Genomic DNA, 16,394 nt, shown 5'->3' with positions numbered 1-16,394 from the left:
AGGAGCTTACAGTGGAATGGGGAAGATAACATGCAAACAAATATAAACAGAATAAACGGTATACTGCACAAATAGGAAATAGCTAACAGATGGAAGGCACTAGAATTAAAAAGGGATAGGGAAGGCTTCCAGTAAAAGGAATCTTAGTTGGGACATACAGACAGTTAAGAAGGTCAGTAATTGAAGAGAAAATAAAGTTCCAGGCATAGAGGACAGTCACAGAAAATGTCCAAGCTAAGGGATGCAATGCCTTGTTCATGGAATAGTTAGGAGGGCAGCATCATCAACTGAAGAGTACATGTTGGGGAGCAAGAAGACTGGAAGGATAGGAAGCAGCTAAATTATGAAGGGCTTTAAAGGTAGGGACTTTTCCATTTTTTGTCTTTGGATCTCCAGAACTTAATTAAATGCCTGGCAGAAAGTAGGTGCTTAATAGATGCTTGTTAACTGAACCAAGTCCTAAAAATCCATTAAGAAGGAAAGTTATCTAGAGATACATAACAGAAAAATTATGTGGCTTAAGTGAATGCCATCTAAAAGTCATAAAGGGAGTTGGGAATAGCAATTGTTGATAAGTGGCTGTAATCAGAGTGCAAAAAATGTGGCATTATCTTCTCTTGGTCCTGTAAGTAATGGGAATGGAATGTCTTATCCTACTGACTCAGAGTATAAGAAAGAAATTGTCCTCATGAGCTTGGATGTAGGAGTCAGGAACCCTTAAAAGGAAGAGGATTACTTCTTCCATTGAGGTATTTAGTAAATACTTATGAACCAGGGTACAACTATTTTAGGGTGGAGAGGAAGGTATAGGTGCAGAAATGTTTTGAACTAAGGAGAGTGTTTAGTTTTGGAATAAATGTTAGAAGCAATATAGTATAATAGGGAACAAAAAGAAGTCAGATTAAATGAATACTGAACATTAGTTAGGATCCAGTTGAAGTCAGTATTAGTTTGTGTTAAGTCTAGTTAATTTGATTTTGAGATTTCCTTCAAATCCGTTTATTAGATGCAGGAGTGGGCAAAGTGGGCATAGGAGGTGATGATCCAGAATGAGGGATTAATAAGAGTTTTAGGAGGATGCAAGAAGCCAGGTCATGGCAAACTCAATAAGCTTGACGAATGGAGTCCCGAAACTCTAAAACTCCTTGAAGGACAAATCTTCCTTGAATCCTGCCACTGTAAAAACCCCGCCCGAGGGCAAACAGCTTCATTCTGTTATTTAGGTGGGTCTGGTTGAGTCCTAAGCTGGAGAATTCCAACCCTATTCAATTGAACATTTTCTATTCAATTCCAGTTCAAGCTTTCTGAAACCCAGCTTGAACATAAAAAGAGTCAACTTGGACTCAGTCCTTGCAGAGGAGGTAATATGCCATGCCAAGGAAACTCTCTCTTTTCCTGGCATATTAGAAAACTCTGCCTGCTGGAAAGATACTCCCTTTCAGAGTTACCCTCTCTTTATCTCTCTCACCTATTTCCCTAACGAGACTTATCTCTGTCAGGATTTCTCTACTAGAAACTTTACTTCTCTGTCAGACTTGCTACTAAGGAATTCAGCCTTTCTATTCATGCATAGCAAAGGCTGACTTTCCAATGCCTGTAATAAACTTCTTTTTATCAGTCTAGTTTTCAGGTTTGTAAATTCCTTTACAAAGGACCTCTGTGCTGCCAGAAGGGGGTTCCCACAATTCCCTATCTTGTGCCGATCCTAAAGGGGTTTTAGGGGAGCCAAACCTCTTTATTTGGTTCCCTGAACCCCAAACCTGCCATTAGCCTCATCATTTAATTCTCTGACTAGCAAGAACCCTAATCTCATTTTTCAGTTGCCTGAATCCCCTCAGGCTGAGCCCATATTTTATGAGAAGGGAAATGGACCTGAAACTTCCAGCCACGGGAATAAGGCAATAAGATAGTGCTTAAGAAACCGTAATCTTGCAGGTGAATTTTAAGAGGACTGCAGCATGGAAAGATGTAGGGCAGAGATAGCCTTAGAGATCCTGACTGGTGGAGAAAGTCTTGTCCATTATTGTTAATGTGAGAAGTGCACTGACTACACTGTGGTTCCTAATACACAAAGGATGCTTAGTAAACATTTTCTCAATGAATTACAATAGCTTTGAAGGTGGCATTATCTAGTTGAAGCCCAACAATAATTCATGGAAGTAGGTCCATAGGTATTATTATCTCCAGAGTTAAATTGAGGAAGTAAAAGTTAAGAGTAGGTAAATGGTATGCTGGAGGACAGAAAGCTGATAGATTTCAGGGGAGTAATCCAGCTTTATGTCTTGTCTATTTAAAATCCTGGTTGTTGTTTTTCTCCCCATCACATCCCAATGCCTCTCTCAAACCTAAGCCCCTAAACTTGAGTTTCTGTGCCTTCTTGCCACCGCAACAATCTCATTTCTCAATAATATCCATACAGTTACTTTTTCTCCAAATAAATAAATTTGGTCTCACTAGATTCCCCAGGACACTTTCCTCCAGGAATATTTCCTAATTTCCAGCTCAAAATGCTTCATGAAGCCTTTGCAGGTATATTTCAACAAGGGGCTACTGTTTTACAGGGTGTTGTCAAAGCTTTTAGGAAAACAGTAATTGCCAAGCTTCCCCTGTGATTTCCTTGTTCCTATGCATATCATACATGAGCAATCTTTCTCAGAATGAGTAACACCACTTTTTCTATTTCAATCACATCTTCCCTCATTGTCTGTTTAATACAGACACTGCCTCAAATTGGGGAAGATATTATACATGGCGGCTGAATCTTCACTTTGAAATATCTTTCTATATTCAGAGATGCTCTTTTTATTGTCAGTAATAAACTACTACAGAAAAGCCATCCCATTGCACAGGGCCTTGCATTTTTTCAGGACCACGTTGTACAGGGCTTTCAGATTCTCCAGATGACCACTAGAACCACCTGTTCAGGCTTTGGACTAGCAGGAGAAAAAATCCCATTTCTGTTAGCTTGACAATTTCATATTTAACTTTATTAAGAAATGAGTCTCAGGCTTTCAAAAATAAATTCTTTGGCTTCTGGAAAGTAATGAAAGAATGATAAGGTGTTTCAGCAGTGGATAGATAAATAAATGTGACATCTTCGTATACTCTTTAGAGTTAGCTTATGAGATATATAAGACAAACATCATTACTTTGTGGGAAAAAAACAAACGAAAAACTTAGCATTAGCCAGTTTCATCACTCACTTTATTGGCCAGATTATATTTCAGAATTGTAATGTGAATGGGGGTCAAAGAGGAGGTAATGAGGTCCCTGATACTAGGGATATTCCAGCACAAGCTGAATGACCAGTGATGTAGTAGAATTGGGACTAGATAATATTCCTTGACTTTCACAGCCCCACTTTGCACACCATGGGTTCTGCCTCAGCCCCAGTCCAGGTCCATCAGTCCACAGAGCAGGCCCTTGTAGTGCTGTTTCTTGGTGTGCACCTTGCTGTGGTCTGTGAGTTCAGACTGCTTGGGGAAGGCCTTCTCGCACTCGCTGCAGCAGAACGACCTGGCCTTGCTGTGTCTGCGCTGGTGGACTCTCATGTCCGCTTTCATGCGGAAGCTCTTGCCACACTCGGGGCAGTGGAAGGGCTTCTCCCCGGTGTGTATTCTGATGTGATCAGTGAGGTAATGATGCGTGGTGAAGCCCTTCCCACACTCGCTGCAGGAGAATGGCTTCTCCTCCCTGTGCCGGCGCTGGTGGGCCTTCAGGTCCCCCTTTGCTCGGAAGCTCTTGTCACACTCGGGGCATTGGAAGGGTCTCTCCCCTGTGTGCAGGGGCAGGTGCTTGAGCAGATGGCCCTTCTGGTGGAAGCTCTTGTCACACTCAGGGCACTGGAAGGGCCTCTCCCCCGTGTGCAGGCGCTGGTGTCGGAGCAGTCGGGACTTTTGGGCAAAGTTCTTTTCACATTCAGTGCACTGGAAGTGTTTTTTTGGCCTGTGAACTCTAATGTGATTGGCTAGTTGAGACTTGTGGGTGAAGCCCTTGCTGCACACACTGCAGTGGAATGGCAAGGGCCCAGCCCAGTTCTGGTTTTGAAGATCATGTCTGTGGCTCTCCTCTTGTCTTGAAGATTCAGAATCCCCTGGAATGAAAAACAAAGACCTGGTCAGCAACTCATGGCTGCCTGAGAGAAGGTTCAAGAGACTTTGAGGACCTTTGGACCAGTTACTAGGTTTAAGTCTTGGCTCTGATGCTTACTCCCTATGTGGCCATGGGCACTCATGTTGGAACATATGTTTTCAGGAAAAAACTTTGGTTACTGGACATGGTGAACTTACTTTTGGGAAAGAAAATCAGATAAGCACAATCTTTTTGTCCTGAAATGGATACAATCACCCTTCTCTTAGGGCTTTTATCTTATTTTTTATTTCAAATATGCTTACTTTTGATAATTAAAAAAATGGTAATTCCATTAGCTTAATAGGAAAAAAACCTTTGCCTTTTTCCTAATTTGCAGATTTAACAGGGAAGCCAACCCTTCTTCATAGGGGGCAAAATCTTAAATTTTAACCCCTATAGAGTCCTTGACTTATTTATCTATTGGCAAGCAACAGCAAAAAATGAGGTAATGTCTTTCCTACCGATGCTGAACACTGGCTTCCTCAACCAATGACAAGTTTCATTTTACTTCTTGGAATTCAGGAGTTCAGATTTCCCAATCATGATAGGAAAAATAGAACAGAACTCATCTCTGTGTGTTTAAGTAAAGATTAAAGTAAAGATGCCTTGTAGCCTTCCCTGAATGATTTCTTTATGAGATCTCTTGAAGCTCAGTGTTGCCCTGATATCAGGTTCTAGCTCAGACTATCAAGAAAGCAAGACTTATTAGGGAGCAAAAATCAGAATGTGCCACCTTGAGTTTCACTCTTTCCCCTCCTCCTAACTCACCCCCAAATGGCTGCACTTCTATGCTCTTCACATCAAGATGCTCATTATCACTGAAGCAGACTGCATAACCTCCTGTTTCTGAGTTCCCCTGATGGCTGATGACTGGCTTTTCTCCTTGTTCAATCTGGGTTATTGAGTCTGGCTTGGAGATGGCACAGCCTGAAGAGGCCACAAAGAAGCAGTTTTGTTTCTTTTAATTCAGATTAAGGTACAAGATACAGGAACACACACACACACACACATGTATATACATAAACCTAGGATTTGGGGGCTCCCACTGAAGCAGAGTGCTGTCTCCTTCATTTGGCTCTTAGCTACCAACGAGTTGTTTGATTTCCCACACTGCCTGCACAAAAGTGCAGGACTTGGAAAAAAAAAAAGGACTGTGAAGTTTATGTTGATTTAATAAAGTCAGCTAAAATTGCTTTTGTTCCGAAAATTCCTAAAGGTTGGCTCAAGGGGATTCAAGATGTGCTGGTCTGTCACAAAACAAATCTGCAAATCACTATGGTTTGAAAGTAACTGACCTCAACTGAAATATTCCCAATAATGTTCTTGGTGGCAGTTTCTATTGCTCATTGACTCAGTGGGATGGGGCTGTGCTGTTTAGAACTAGAAACTGCATCAACTCCCTCAAATTCATATTATATGATGCTTTAAGATTTTTAAAACATTCTGATTAATACAACCTTGTGAAATTGACAGTCCAAGTATATCATCCCTATTTCATTTATTTATTTATTTATTTGCTGAGGCAATTGGGGTTAAGTGACTTGCTCAGGGTTATACAGACAGGAAGTGTTAAGTGTCTGGGACCAGATTTGAACTCAGGTCCTTCTGACTTCAGGGCTGCTGCTTTATCCATTGCTCCACCTAGCTGCCCCTCCCCATTTTAAAGACAGGAAACTGAGGCTCATAGACATGATGTAATTGTGACTTGTTCATGGTCCATACTACATATAATTTGAGCTATCAGTTAAATCTGGGTTTCCTAATTCTTTCTAGGCTATGTTCTTCCCAGTTTCTATCAAACTAAATTGTTCCTAGACAGTATATGAGTGTAAGTTGTAAAGTATAGACTATAGGTTGAAAAAATTACTTGGGCCTTGAGTTAAGCTTCCAACACTGGGAGGTAGTACTGGAGATGGGGAATCTGATAAGCAGAGATTGTCCTGGTTCAATTTAATGCCTTCAAATCTAGTTTCTATCCTAATTAATAATAAGTTATTAAATGCCTACTATATGATAGATATATAGATACAAATGCAATGAATAAAAAAATCCCTACACACAAAAAACCTACATTTTCTCAAAACTATTATGATGAAGGTCATCAGAAATTTTCTGGCTTTTATCAGGTATTATTTATTTCATATCCTGTTGGAACTTTTTGCAACTATTAAAGTAAAATCTTGCTTTTAAAAACTTCCTGATTCTTTTGTGAAGCCTTTTTGGAATCCACTATGGACAACAGTGTTCTTTATATCAACTGCACATTTATAGCAATTATTGCTGGATATATGTGTTTGGCAAGAAATGATTGCATGGCCTTCTGATTTCTCTTATACTGAGGTAGTGCATTATTATTTGCATTTACAAATATTTATGTCTTGCTTGTTTACATTTTAGGTATCCCTAAGTAGACAAGTTCTTTGAAAAATACAATGTAATAATGGTGATAAATTCTTCTGGCGATGTACACACTTATATAGCTTTAGAATTTAAAGTGTCGTTCACAAAGTAGGAATGATTATCAAATATTAGTCATTTGATATAGATAGGCAGAAAAGATGTATGATATTCCTGTTTGGTATACTAGTTAAAGGTGAGAGAGACAGAGACAGAGAGACAGAGAGAGAGAGAGAGAGATTGTGTGTGTGTGTGTGTGTGTGTGTGTGTGTATACATCAATATTTATAGTAGCATTTTTTTGTGGTAGCAAAAGAATGGAAACAAAGTGGCTGCCAATCAATTGAGAAATGGCTAAAAAACCACCCTATAGTAAATGAATGTAATAGAATTATACTGAATTTGGGAAAAGCTGATTATGAGGAAGTCAGCAAAAAGAAAAGATTTTTGTCTATTGATGCAGAATTAAAATAGGTGGAACTAAAAGAATAAACATACACAATATGAATGGAAAGATTTTTAAAAATAAGCTGAACTCTAAGTAACTGGAAAATCAATAATGAAGTTAACAGTACATGATAGAACCTACCCTCATGAGGCTAACATTTGACTGTCATATTTAGGTTTGCTTTTCTTTCTCCAACTTCAGAATCTTGGGTTTCTTGATCAGAAGAAGAACAGGATAGAGCTCCTGTTTGTGTATGACACATATGATAGTGAAATTGTTTGGGGTCTGGAGTTCTGGTAGTTGATCTCTTGAAGCTAGGACCAGCCCTAAAATCAAACCCAAAGCAGTTGGACATGACAGGAAGATTTAAGTCTAGAAGGAGGAGAACCTGAAGATGGCCTCTTGAGTTTCACTCCTTTCACTTTTTCACACTCACCAGAAAACAGCTGCCTCTGTGTCCTCTTCAAGCCACAAGGGTCATCAGCCCTGGAACCAATGGCCAGTTCCCTTGTACTCAAGCGTCCCTGATCTCTGACGAATGGTTCTTCCCCTTGTTCAATCTGGGTTATCAAATCTGGTTTGGAAATGGCATAGCCTGGACAAACAGGTCACAAAATGGCAAATAAGTTTGTTTTCCTTTAGGTCACCAGAAGCACAAGTTTTGAGAAGACTATAATAAATGGAGATTTTATGGAAATATAAAACAGAATGACTGTCTGCATCTTGGCATTAGGTTCCTAGAGAGATGCCTAACCTATTTGGCTTTAAGTTGCCCATTAAATTCTTCACACCTTTTGTGAACAGTGATGAAATACTACCAATTATAATTATTTTTATTTTTTGATTTCCTTCACAGCCAGTAACTTAGTTGCCAGGAAATAACTTTTGGTTCAAATTATTGGTCACTATCATTTTATATCCTCTTTGGATTTTTTGACAATTAATAAGGTACTGCCTCCTGACATGTATTTTATTGCTGAAGTGAACTGTTATTGATCTTTTGTATTGTTATGTCTTTATATGTTTATATACTGTTAATGATCTCCCCAAACAGAATATAAGGTCCATGAGGACAAATATATATTGTAGCTTATGCTTCTGTTTTCCCTACAGAATTTAATAAAGTGCCTTTCCCAGTAAGCATGAAACAAGCATTCATCAATCAATTGACTAGTGGAGTTAATGTTTTTCCATGCTGCTGCATAGGAAGACATAATGAAATTCTTGTTGGACATACTAGGAAAAATTTGTTTTTGAGTTATCATACACTAAAGCTGTTAAAATGGAAAACTGTAGGATACATGGCAAGCTAAAAATTTGAGTTGCTATTTTTAATAGTAGATATTTTGGGGACTCTGAAATGAGAAGCAGTGAGAGAGATGATTTGTAATAGTACCTGAGATCTCATGGCAGAGATTAATATTAGCCAGGCTCAGTAAACACCACTGGAAAAAAATGCTATAGGGTATAATAAATAAAGCTTTAGAGATCTGAAATGGCAAGGGGGCCAAGTTAGACCAGCATGACAGCCTTAGTAGGTGCACTAAACACTTTTCCAATTCCAGATGATTAATTTCAAGTAAATAATGTTGGTTGCTATTAAAATTTACTCTTTCTTTTTTGCATTGTATCTTGTACTTCGGAAATTTATTGAATTCAATAATATTGCTACCTATCCAGCTAGTCATTAAGGTCCAGAGATTTTCACAAAAGCTATATAAACTAAAATATCTGTAGTATCTGTGTTAACACAAAACTGTAAACAAGACAGGTAGCTACTGATTGGTGAACAAATGGTATACTGAAGTAATGAAATATTACTGTTCCATTAAAAAAAATAGAAGATGAAGGAATTCAGAGAAAACAGTGGAAAACTTATAGAAATGACAGAGAATGACAATTACATAAATTAACATTCATATGAATTGCAATGTCCAACCTTGATATAGGAGAACAGATGACATAAAACATTTCCCTCTACTCAGTAAATAAAGAGAAGCTCAAGGTAGAATGTTACCTACACTATATTTGAGGTCAGTTTGTTGATTTGCTTTGCTTAACTGGTTTTCTTTGTTACAAGGGATACTGAGAAATTACTATTGTTAAAAAACAAAAGTAATAATAAAACTTGAAAATAAAGTGAAATTGTGGAAAGGACCAATCAGGATGGGGTTTCTAGAAGAACTTTCAGGTTGTGATACAAGAGCTGGATGATATTGAATCTGATTCTATAAGACACCATCAAAGTTCCCGATGAAAACATCTTACCCAGTGAGACCAAGGTCTCATAGTTGGTCTTCATGACATGCTTGTAAAGCTCCTTTTGCCACTCCTCCAAGGTCTCCCACTCCTGCTCTGTGAAATACATGGTCACATCATCAAATGTCACAGCCACCTGGAACCACAAGCATGAGTCATACTTTCATTTTGCATCACTAATTCAGAAAATATCTTTTTCTATTCCATTTCTTTCATACAATGTAGATGCTAAAAACGGATTCCCACCAGGTTTGTTTTAAATTCTTTTATTACAGGCAACTAGAGAAGCTCTGAGTGTTCATTTTCCAAGACTACAAGGCTTTTCTTCCCAAGTGTGTGGTAGCAACAATATGGGCAGAGAATGGTAAAAGAGAATGCACTCTGTGAAAGGTTTGTTGAGGAAAACTGCAGGGGAATAACCTGGGAACCTCAGGAAAATTACCTGCCTCTCTAGCAAGTGGACCAAGAGATAATTTCCAGCTGCAGCTCTGCTCTAAATCCCTAAACTCCGAGGCGGCTGAGTCTCTGCCCCTGAAGCCTAATGTCTCAACTCTCCCTTTCCCTAAAATTATGGGCCCTCACCTGCAGTCCTATCTCAAAATTCCCATGGCTCCTCTTAGCTGAGAAGCTTGCTTCATATTTTGCTGAAAAATATGGACCATTTGCTGAGAGCTTCTACTTATCCTCTCCTTGTCTCTCCTCACTTGGATGCCTCCCCTCTTTCCTTCCCCTCCTTCCCCTCTTTCTCCCAGGTATTGATGTCCTTTCTCCTTGTGAAGAGGCAGTCCCCTCTTCCTGCATTTTGGATCCCATTCTATCCTATCTTCTCCAGCAAACTGCCCCTTTGGGATTTGGCTACTGTCCTGTATTTTGCCTCCTTTGAGTGGACAACTTTCTACATTCGGTGCCTGATTTCTGTCCTCATCATCCAACTCAAAATGAAGTCTCCAAAGTCCTCAAATGTAATGGCTTTTTCTCATTCCTCACCGTTGATGACCTCCTGTCCATCCTCCTCTTCTCCTTGAGTCCTCTCTCTAAGTTTTCAGGCTGCTTCATGTCCCCCTTTGCTGGGAAGCTCTTGTCACACTCAGAGCACTGGAAGGGCCTCTCCCCCGTTTGCAGGTGCTGGTGCCGGAGCAGTTGGGTCTTTTGGGCAAAATTCTTTTCGTACTTGGTGCACTGGAAGTGTTTTTTTGGCCTGTGAATTCTAACGTGATTGGCTAGTTGAGACTTGTGAGTGAAGCCCTTGCTGCACACACTGCAGTGGAATGGCAAGGACCCAGCCCAGTTCTGGTTTTGAAGATCATGTCTGTGGCTCTCTTCTTGTCTTGAAGATCCAGAATCCCCTGGAATGAAAAACAAAGACCTGATCAGCAACTCATGGCTGCTCTACAAGAAGGTCCAAGAGACTTTGCCAAGGGACTTGGGACTCAGCAACCAGGTTTAAATCTTGGCTCTGATGTTTACTCCCTGTGTGACCATGGGTTCATGGATCAATTGGCATTTACTTCTGAATGAGATTGCTTTGCCTTATCTGTAAAACAACAGGGCTGATTTTATGATCTCAGGTCTCATGCAACTTGAAATCTATGAAACTACTACTATCAATCACATAAGCAACAAGCACTAAGTACCTATATGTGCCAGCCTCAGGGGAAACAAAGAAAAAATGTTCCTAATGTAAGGGCCTTAAATTCTGTGGGGAAAGACAAATACATATTTAAGAGATTTAGAATAAACATCTAATAATACAAGGAAAGTAAAAACAAAGATAGGGAGGGAGGGCACTAGGAGCTGGAGTTCTGAAAGAAATGAGGGATCCTAGAAAGCAGAGGTGAGGCTAGAAATGAGAGTATTTCAGGGATTGAGAGCAGCTAAGGCAAAGGCTTAGAGGAGGGACATGGAGGAGGTCACTTTGGTGAGAGGGAAGAGAAGGAAGGCATAAGGAATTTGGAAGGAGAGGTTCGGGCCAGGCTACGAAGAGCCTTAAACCCAGAGACAGTTTACTTCCGAGCTCCTGAAATGCTCTTTTGGCAGTGGTATCTGGGGGCTGGGCTGCAGCTGGCATGGTCTTGAGGCAGGGAGACAAGTTATTGGTAAATGGGTGAGGGAGACTAAGACTTTGAGGATAACACTGACGAGATCCAGGAATGGTGGCATCCTTAGCAAAGAAAGGCAAGTCTGCAAGAAGGGAGGTGGGAAGGAAGATAATGCCTTCTGTTTTGGACATTTGGGGCTTGAGATGTCCATGAAAATCCAGTCTAAAGTGTTCAGTGGGCATTTTGGAAAACTCAGGAAAGACACTAGAGCTGGGGAGCCAGATCTTGGAGACATCTGCAGAAGGATAATTAAATCCATGTGATAGAGACAAAATGTGGAGAGAAGATGGTCTGGAGTAAAAGTCTTGGGATATATTGTGGAGGATAAGTAGGTAGAAGTAGGAGAGGTAGTGTCACAAAAGCCCAAAGAAGAGAGAGAGTGGTCAGCAGTGTCAAAGACTACAGAGTCACACAGCAGAAGAGGACTGAAAAAAAAAGGACCTGAATTGGATATTAGATCATTAGAAATTTTAAAAAGGGCAGTTTCCTTAGAAGGGAGCGAGAAGCCCAATTGCAAAGGGATGAGGAATGAGTGAGGGTGAAGAAAGAAGAGGTAACAAGTGGGGATAATTTTTTCCTAGGAGGTTGGGGGAAAAGGAGATATCTAGGAGGAAACCGTAAGGTTCTATGAGGATTTTTTTGATGACTGAAGAGAGTTGGATATGTTTGGAGGCACTAGGGGAAGAAACAATAGATAGCGACAAAGTGTAAGTTTAGAAAGTGTGAAAACAGATGAGAGCAGGGGTAGTCTGATGGAAAAGATAGGAGGGGAAGGAATAAAGGTCACCTCAGTATCAAAAAAGTAGAATTAAGAAAAAGAGAATAGGGAATATTGTCAAGGGGCTAGAGAGAAAAAAAAGAGGAGGAGATTGTGGCCTTAATTTTTTCAGTACAATGAGAGGCAAGGTACTTGGGTGAGATGGGAGTATGGGAGAATTTGGAAATGAACAGGAAGTTTGGAGTAGAAGAGGGAAAGCCTTTGGATGGATTTCCTTGCTTCAGTGAGGGACGAATGTGACATCAGAAAAGGAGTAATAGTCTTGAGAATGGAGAGGGGAATGGAGCTTGTGATGAGAGAAAATAATTGATTTAGGAGGCTAAGGGCTAAGGAGAGATGGTCAGAGTTAGATCCAGGAACAGTCTTAGCATCATGGTTTATTGATATTTTCCTCTCTCCTAGCACTGATTCAGGTCTCTGCATAACATGGAGTATTAGAAAGTGCACTGAAACTGGTATTTAATGACTGGATTTGAATTCCAGTAGAGTGTGACTACTCTAAACCTCAGCTGGATTAAGATCAGGGTTGTTGTGTGAACCAAATGATATGCTGCATAGTCTTTTGTGGATATAAAGCTCTATATAAATGTAAGACATTTAAAATGTTTCTTGAATTTATCTTTCCATGTCTTTACCTGACTTGGCCAGTACTGAAATTCCCTGCCTGTCTTTCTCAAATTTAATTCCCATTCCTTCCTTAAATTCACTTCTTCATTAATATAACCAAATATAATCACACTGTTTAGAGAAGATTTAAATTGGATGCACATAAACCAGGTGAGCCATGACCCAAAAGACATAACGCTTTGACACCTCTTGTAACATTAAGCCTCAAACTTGTGAATCCAAAGATTTCTCTCCCTGAAGAAAGACATGAAGACATGGAGAATGTTTATGAGCAATAGGCTTGTTTCATGTTGATATAGTGCTATAAAGTTCCTGCCACATATTTTGTAATAACAGACATGTAATAACATATGTAGTGCATGTTACGTATATTACCTTATTTGATGTTCAGAGTGATTAATGAGGTACTGTAATAGAATATTTTGTATAGAACCTAAATGTGATTCTTATTTATAGATGAGAAATTGAAGTTTAGAGAGATATAAGTTGCCCATAATCACACAGCTGATAAAAGGAAAAGGTGGAGAGGCACTCTGAGGAACACTTCTCTTTCTACAAATCTGTACAGTCTCTCTAATAGTCATAAGAAGAAAAAGATCAGGAAGAATTAACTCTCTGCCTTCTTCCTACCTGCCCAGATTTGAAACTGGGCTCCAGGACAAGGTCAAGATTGTTCTTTCTTTATTCTTACTCATGTTGGAACAAATGTTTTCAGAAGAAAACTTTGGTTACTGGACGTGGTGAAGCTACTCTTGGGAAAGAAAATCAAATAAGCACAATCTTTTTGTCTTGAAATGGATACAATCACCCTTCTCTTAGGGCTTTTATCTTATTTTTTATTTCAAGTATGCTTACTTTTGATAATTAAAAAAAATGGTAATTCCATTAGCTTAATAGGAAAAAAACCTTTAACTTGCAGATTTAACAGGGAAGCCAACCCTTCTTCATAGGGGGCAAAATCTTAAATTTTAACCCCTATAGAGTCCTTGACTTATTTATCTATTGGCAAGCAACAGCAAAAAATGAGGTAATGTCTTTCCTACCGATGCTGAACACTGGCCTCCTTAACCAATGACAAGTTTCATTTTACTTCTTGGAATTCAGGAGTTCAGATTTCCCAATCATGATAGGAAAAATAGAACAGAACTCATCTCTGTGTGTATAAGTAAAGATTAAAGTAAAGATGCCTTGTAGCCTTCCCTGAATGATTTCTTTATGAGATCTCTTGAAGCTCAGTGTTGCCCTGATATCAGGTTCTAGCTCAGACCATCAAGAAAGCAAGACTTATTAGGGAGCAAAAATCAGAATGTGCCACCTTGAGTTTCACTCTTTCCCCTCCTCCTAACTCACCCCCAAATGGCTGCACTTCTATGCTCTTCACATCAGGATGCTCATTATCACTGAAGCAGACTGCATAACCTCCTGTTTCCGAGTTCCCCTGATGGCTGATGACTGGCTTTTCTTCTTGTTCAATCTGGGTTATTGAGTCTGGCTTGGAGATGGCACAGCCTGAAGAGGCCACAAAGAAGCAGTTTTGTTTCTTTTAATTCAGATTAAGGTACAAGATACAGGAACACACACACACACACACGTATATATATATAAACCCAGGATTTGGGTGCTCCCACTGTAGCAGAGTGCTGTCTCCTTCATTTGGCTCTTAGCTACCAACGAGTTGTTTGATTCCCCACATTGCCTGCACTTTTAAAAGGACTGTGAAGTTTATATTGATTTAATAAAGTCAGCTAAAATTGCTTTTGTTTCGAAAATTCCTAAAGGTTGGCTCAAGGGGATTCAAGATGTGCTGGTCTGTCACAAAACAAATCTGCAAATCACTATGGTTTGAAAGTAACTGACCTCAACTGAAATATTCCCAATAATGTTCTTGGTGGCAGTTTCTATTGCTCATTGACTCAGTGGGATGGGGCTGTGCTGTTTATAGCTAGAAACTGCATCAACTCCCTCAAATTCATATTATATGATGCTTTAAGGTTTTTTAAAACATTCTGATTAATACAACCTTGTGAAATTGGCAGTCCAAGTATATTATCCCGATTTTAAAGATAAGGAAACTGAAGTTCATAGACATGTTATGATTCTGACTTTTTCATGAACCATACTGTATATAATATGAGCTATCATTTGAATCTGGATTTCTTAATTCTCTCAATTCTATAGTTCTTCTATATTCTCTATGTTCTTCCCAGTTTCTATCACACCAAGTTATTCCTAGACAATATAGGAATGTAAGTTGTAAAATACAGACTACAAGTGGAGAAAATTACTTGGGCCTTGAGTTAAGTTTCTAACACTGGGATGTAGTACTGGAGATAGAGTATCTGATAAACACAGATTACCACGGTTCAATTTAATCCCTTCAAAACTAGTTTCTATCCTAATCAATAGTCAATACGTTATTAAATGCCTACTATATGATAAGTATATAAATATAAATGCAATGAATAAAATAACCCCTACACACAAAAAACCTACATTTTCTCAAAATTTTTATGATGAAAGTCATCAGAAATTTTCTGTTTATCAGCCATTATATTTCACATCCTGTTTAAACATTTTGCAACTTTTAAATTCAAATCTTGCTTTTGAAAACTTCTTGATTCTTTTGTGAAGCCTTTTTGGAATCCACTATGGACAACAGTGTTCTTTATATCAACTACACATTTATAGCAGTTATTGCTGGATATATGTGTTTGGGAAGAAATGATTGCATTGCCTTCTGATTTCTCTTATACTGAGGTAGTACATTATTATTTGCATTTACAAATATTTATGTCCTGCTTGTTTACATTTTAGATATCCCTAAGTAGACAAGTTCTTTGAAAAGTAAAATGTAATTTATGGTGATAAATACTTCTGGTGAGGTGCGCTTCTATATATCTTTAGAATTTAAAGTGTCATTCACAAAGTAAGAATGATTATCAAATATTAGTCATTTAATATAGATATGTAGGAAAGATGTATGATATTTCTGTTTGGTATGCTAGATTAAGGTGAAAGAGAGAAGAGAGACAGACAGTGTGTGTGTGTGTGTGTGTGTACATCAATATTTATAGTAGCACTTTTTGTGGCAGCAAAAGACTGGAAACAAAGTGGCTGCCAATCAATTGGGAAATGGCTAAAAAACCACCCTATGGTAAATGAATGTAATAGAATTATACTAAATTTGGGAAAGGCTGATTATGAGGAAGTCAGGAAAAAGAAAAGATTTTTGTCTATTGATGCAGAATTAACTCAGTGGAACTAAACAAATAAATACAATCAATATAAATGAAAAGATTATTAAAAATAAGCTGAACTCTAAGTAACTGGAAAAACTCTAAGCAACTTCAGAATCTTGGGTTTCTTGATCAGAAGAAGAACAGGATAGAGCTACTGTTTGTGTATGACACATATGATAGTGAAATTGTTTGGGGTCTGGAGCTCTGATAGCTGATGAAGCTAGGGCCAATCCTAAATCAAACCCAAAGTAGTTGGACATGACAGGAAGATTTAAGTCCTAGAAGGAGGAGAACCTGAAGATGGCCTCTTGAATTTCACTCCTTTCACTTTTTCACACTCACCAGAAAACAGCTGCCTCTGTGTCCAATGGCCAGTTCCCTTGTACTCAAGCGTCCCTGATCTCTGACGAATGGTTC

The 16,394-nt window shown here is 38.9% G+C and overlaps 1 protein-coding gene across 1 annotated transcript; it reads right to left on the bottom strand.

The window, feature by feature from the left end:
* Positions 1-3,182: 3,182 nt before the first annotated feature.
* On the bottom strand, positions 3,183-16,394 carry LOC127553662 (zinc finger protein 425-like). The gene is made up of 7 exons (XM_051984570.1): positions 16,320-16,394; positions 14,089-14,247; positions 10,222-10,580; positions 9,244-9,370; positions 7,412-7,570; positions 4,900-5,058; positions 3,183-4,093 (listed from the first exon to the last, which is right to left on the bottom strand). Exons 3-7 carry the CDS (start codon positions 10,288-10,290, stop codon positions 3,384-3,386), a joined length of 1,224 nt encoding a protein of 407 aa, XP_051840530.1. The 5' UTR covers positions 10,291-10,580; positions 14,089-14,247; positions 16,320-16,394; the 3' UTR covers positions 3,183-3,383.

Source organism: Antechinus flavipes, chromosome 1 (assembly GCF_016432865.1).
Source record: "Antechinus flavipes isolate AdamAnt ecotype Samford, QLD, Australia chromosome 1, AdamAnt_v2, whole genome shotgun sequence".
NCBI classification, from domain to species: Eukaryota; Metazoa; Chordata; class Mammalia; order Dasyuromorphia; family Dasyuridae; genus Antechinus; species Antechinus flavipes.
Note: the sequence above shows the minus strand (reverse complement) of the source record. Positions and strands in the feature narration are given on the sequence as shown.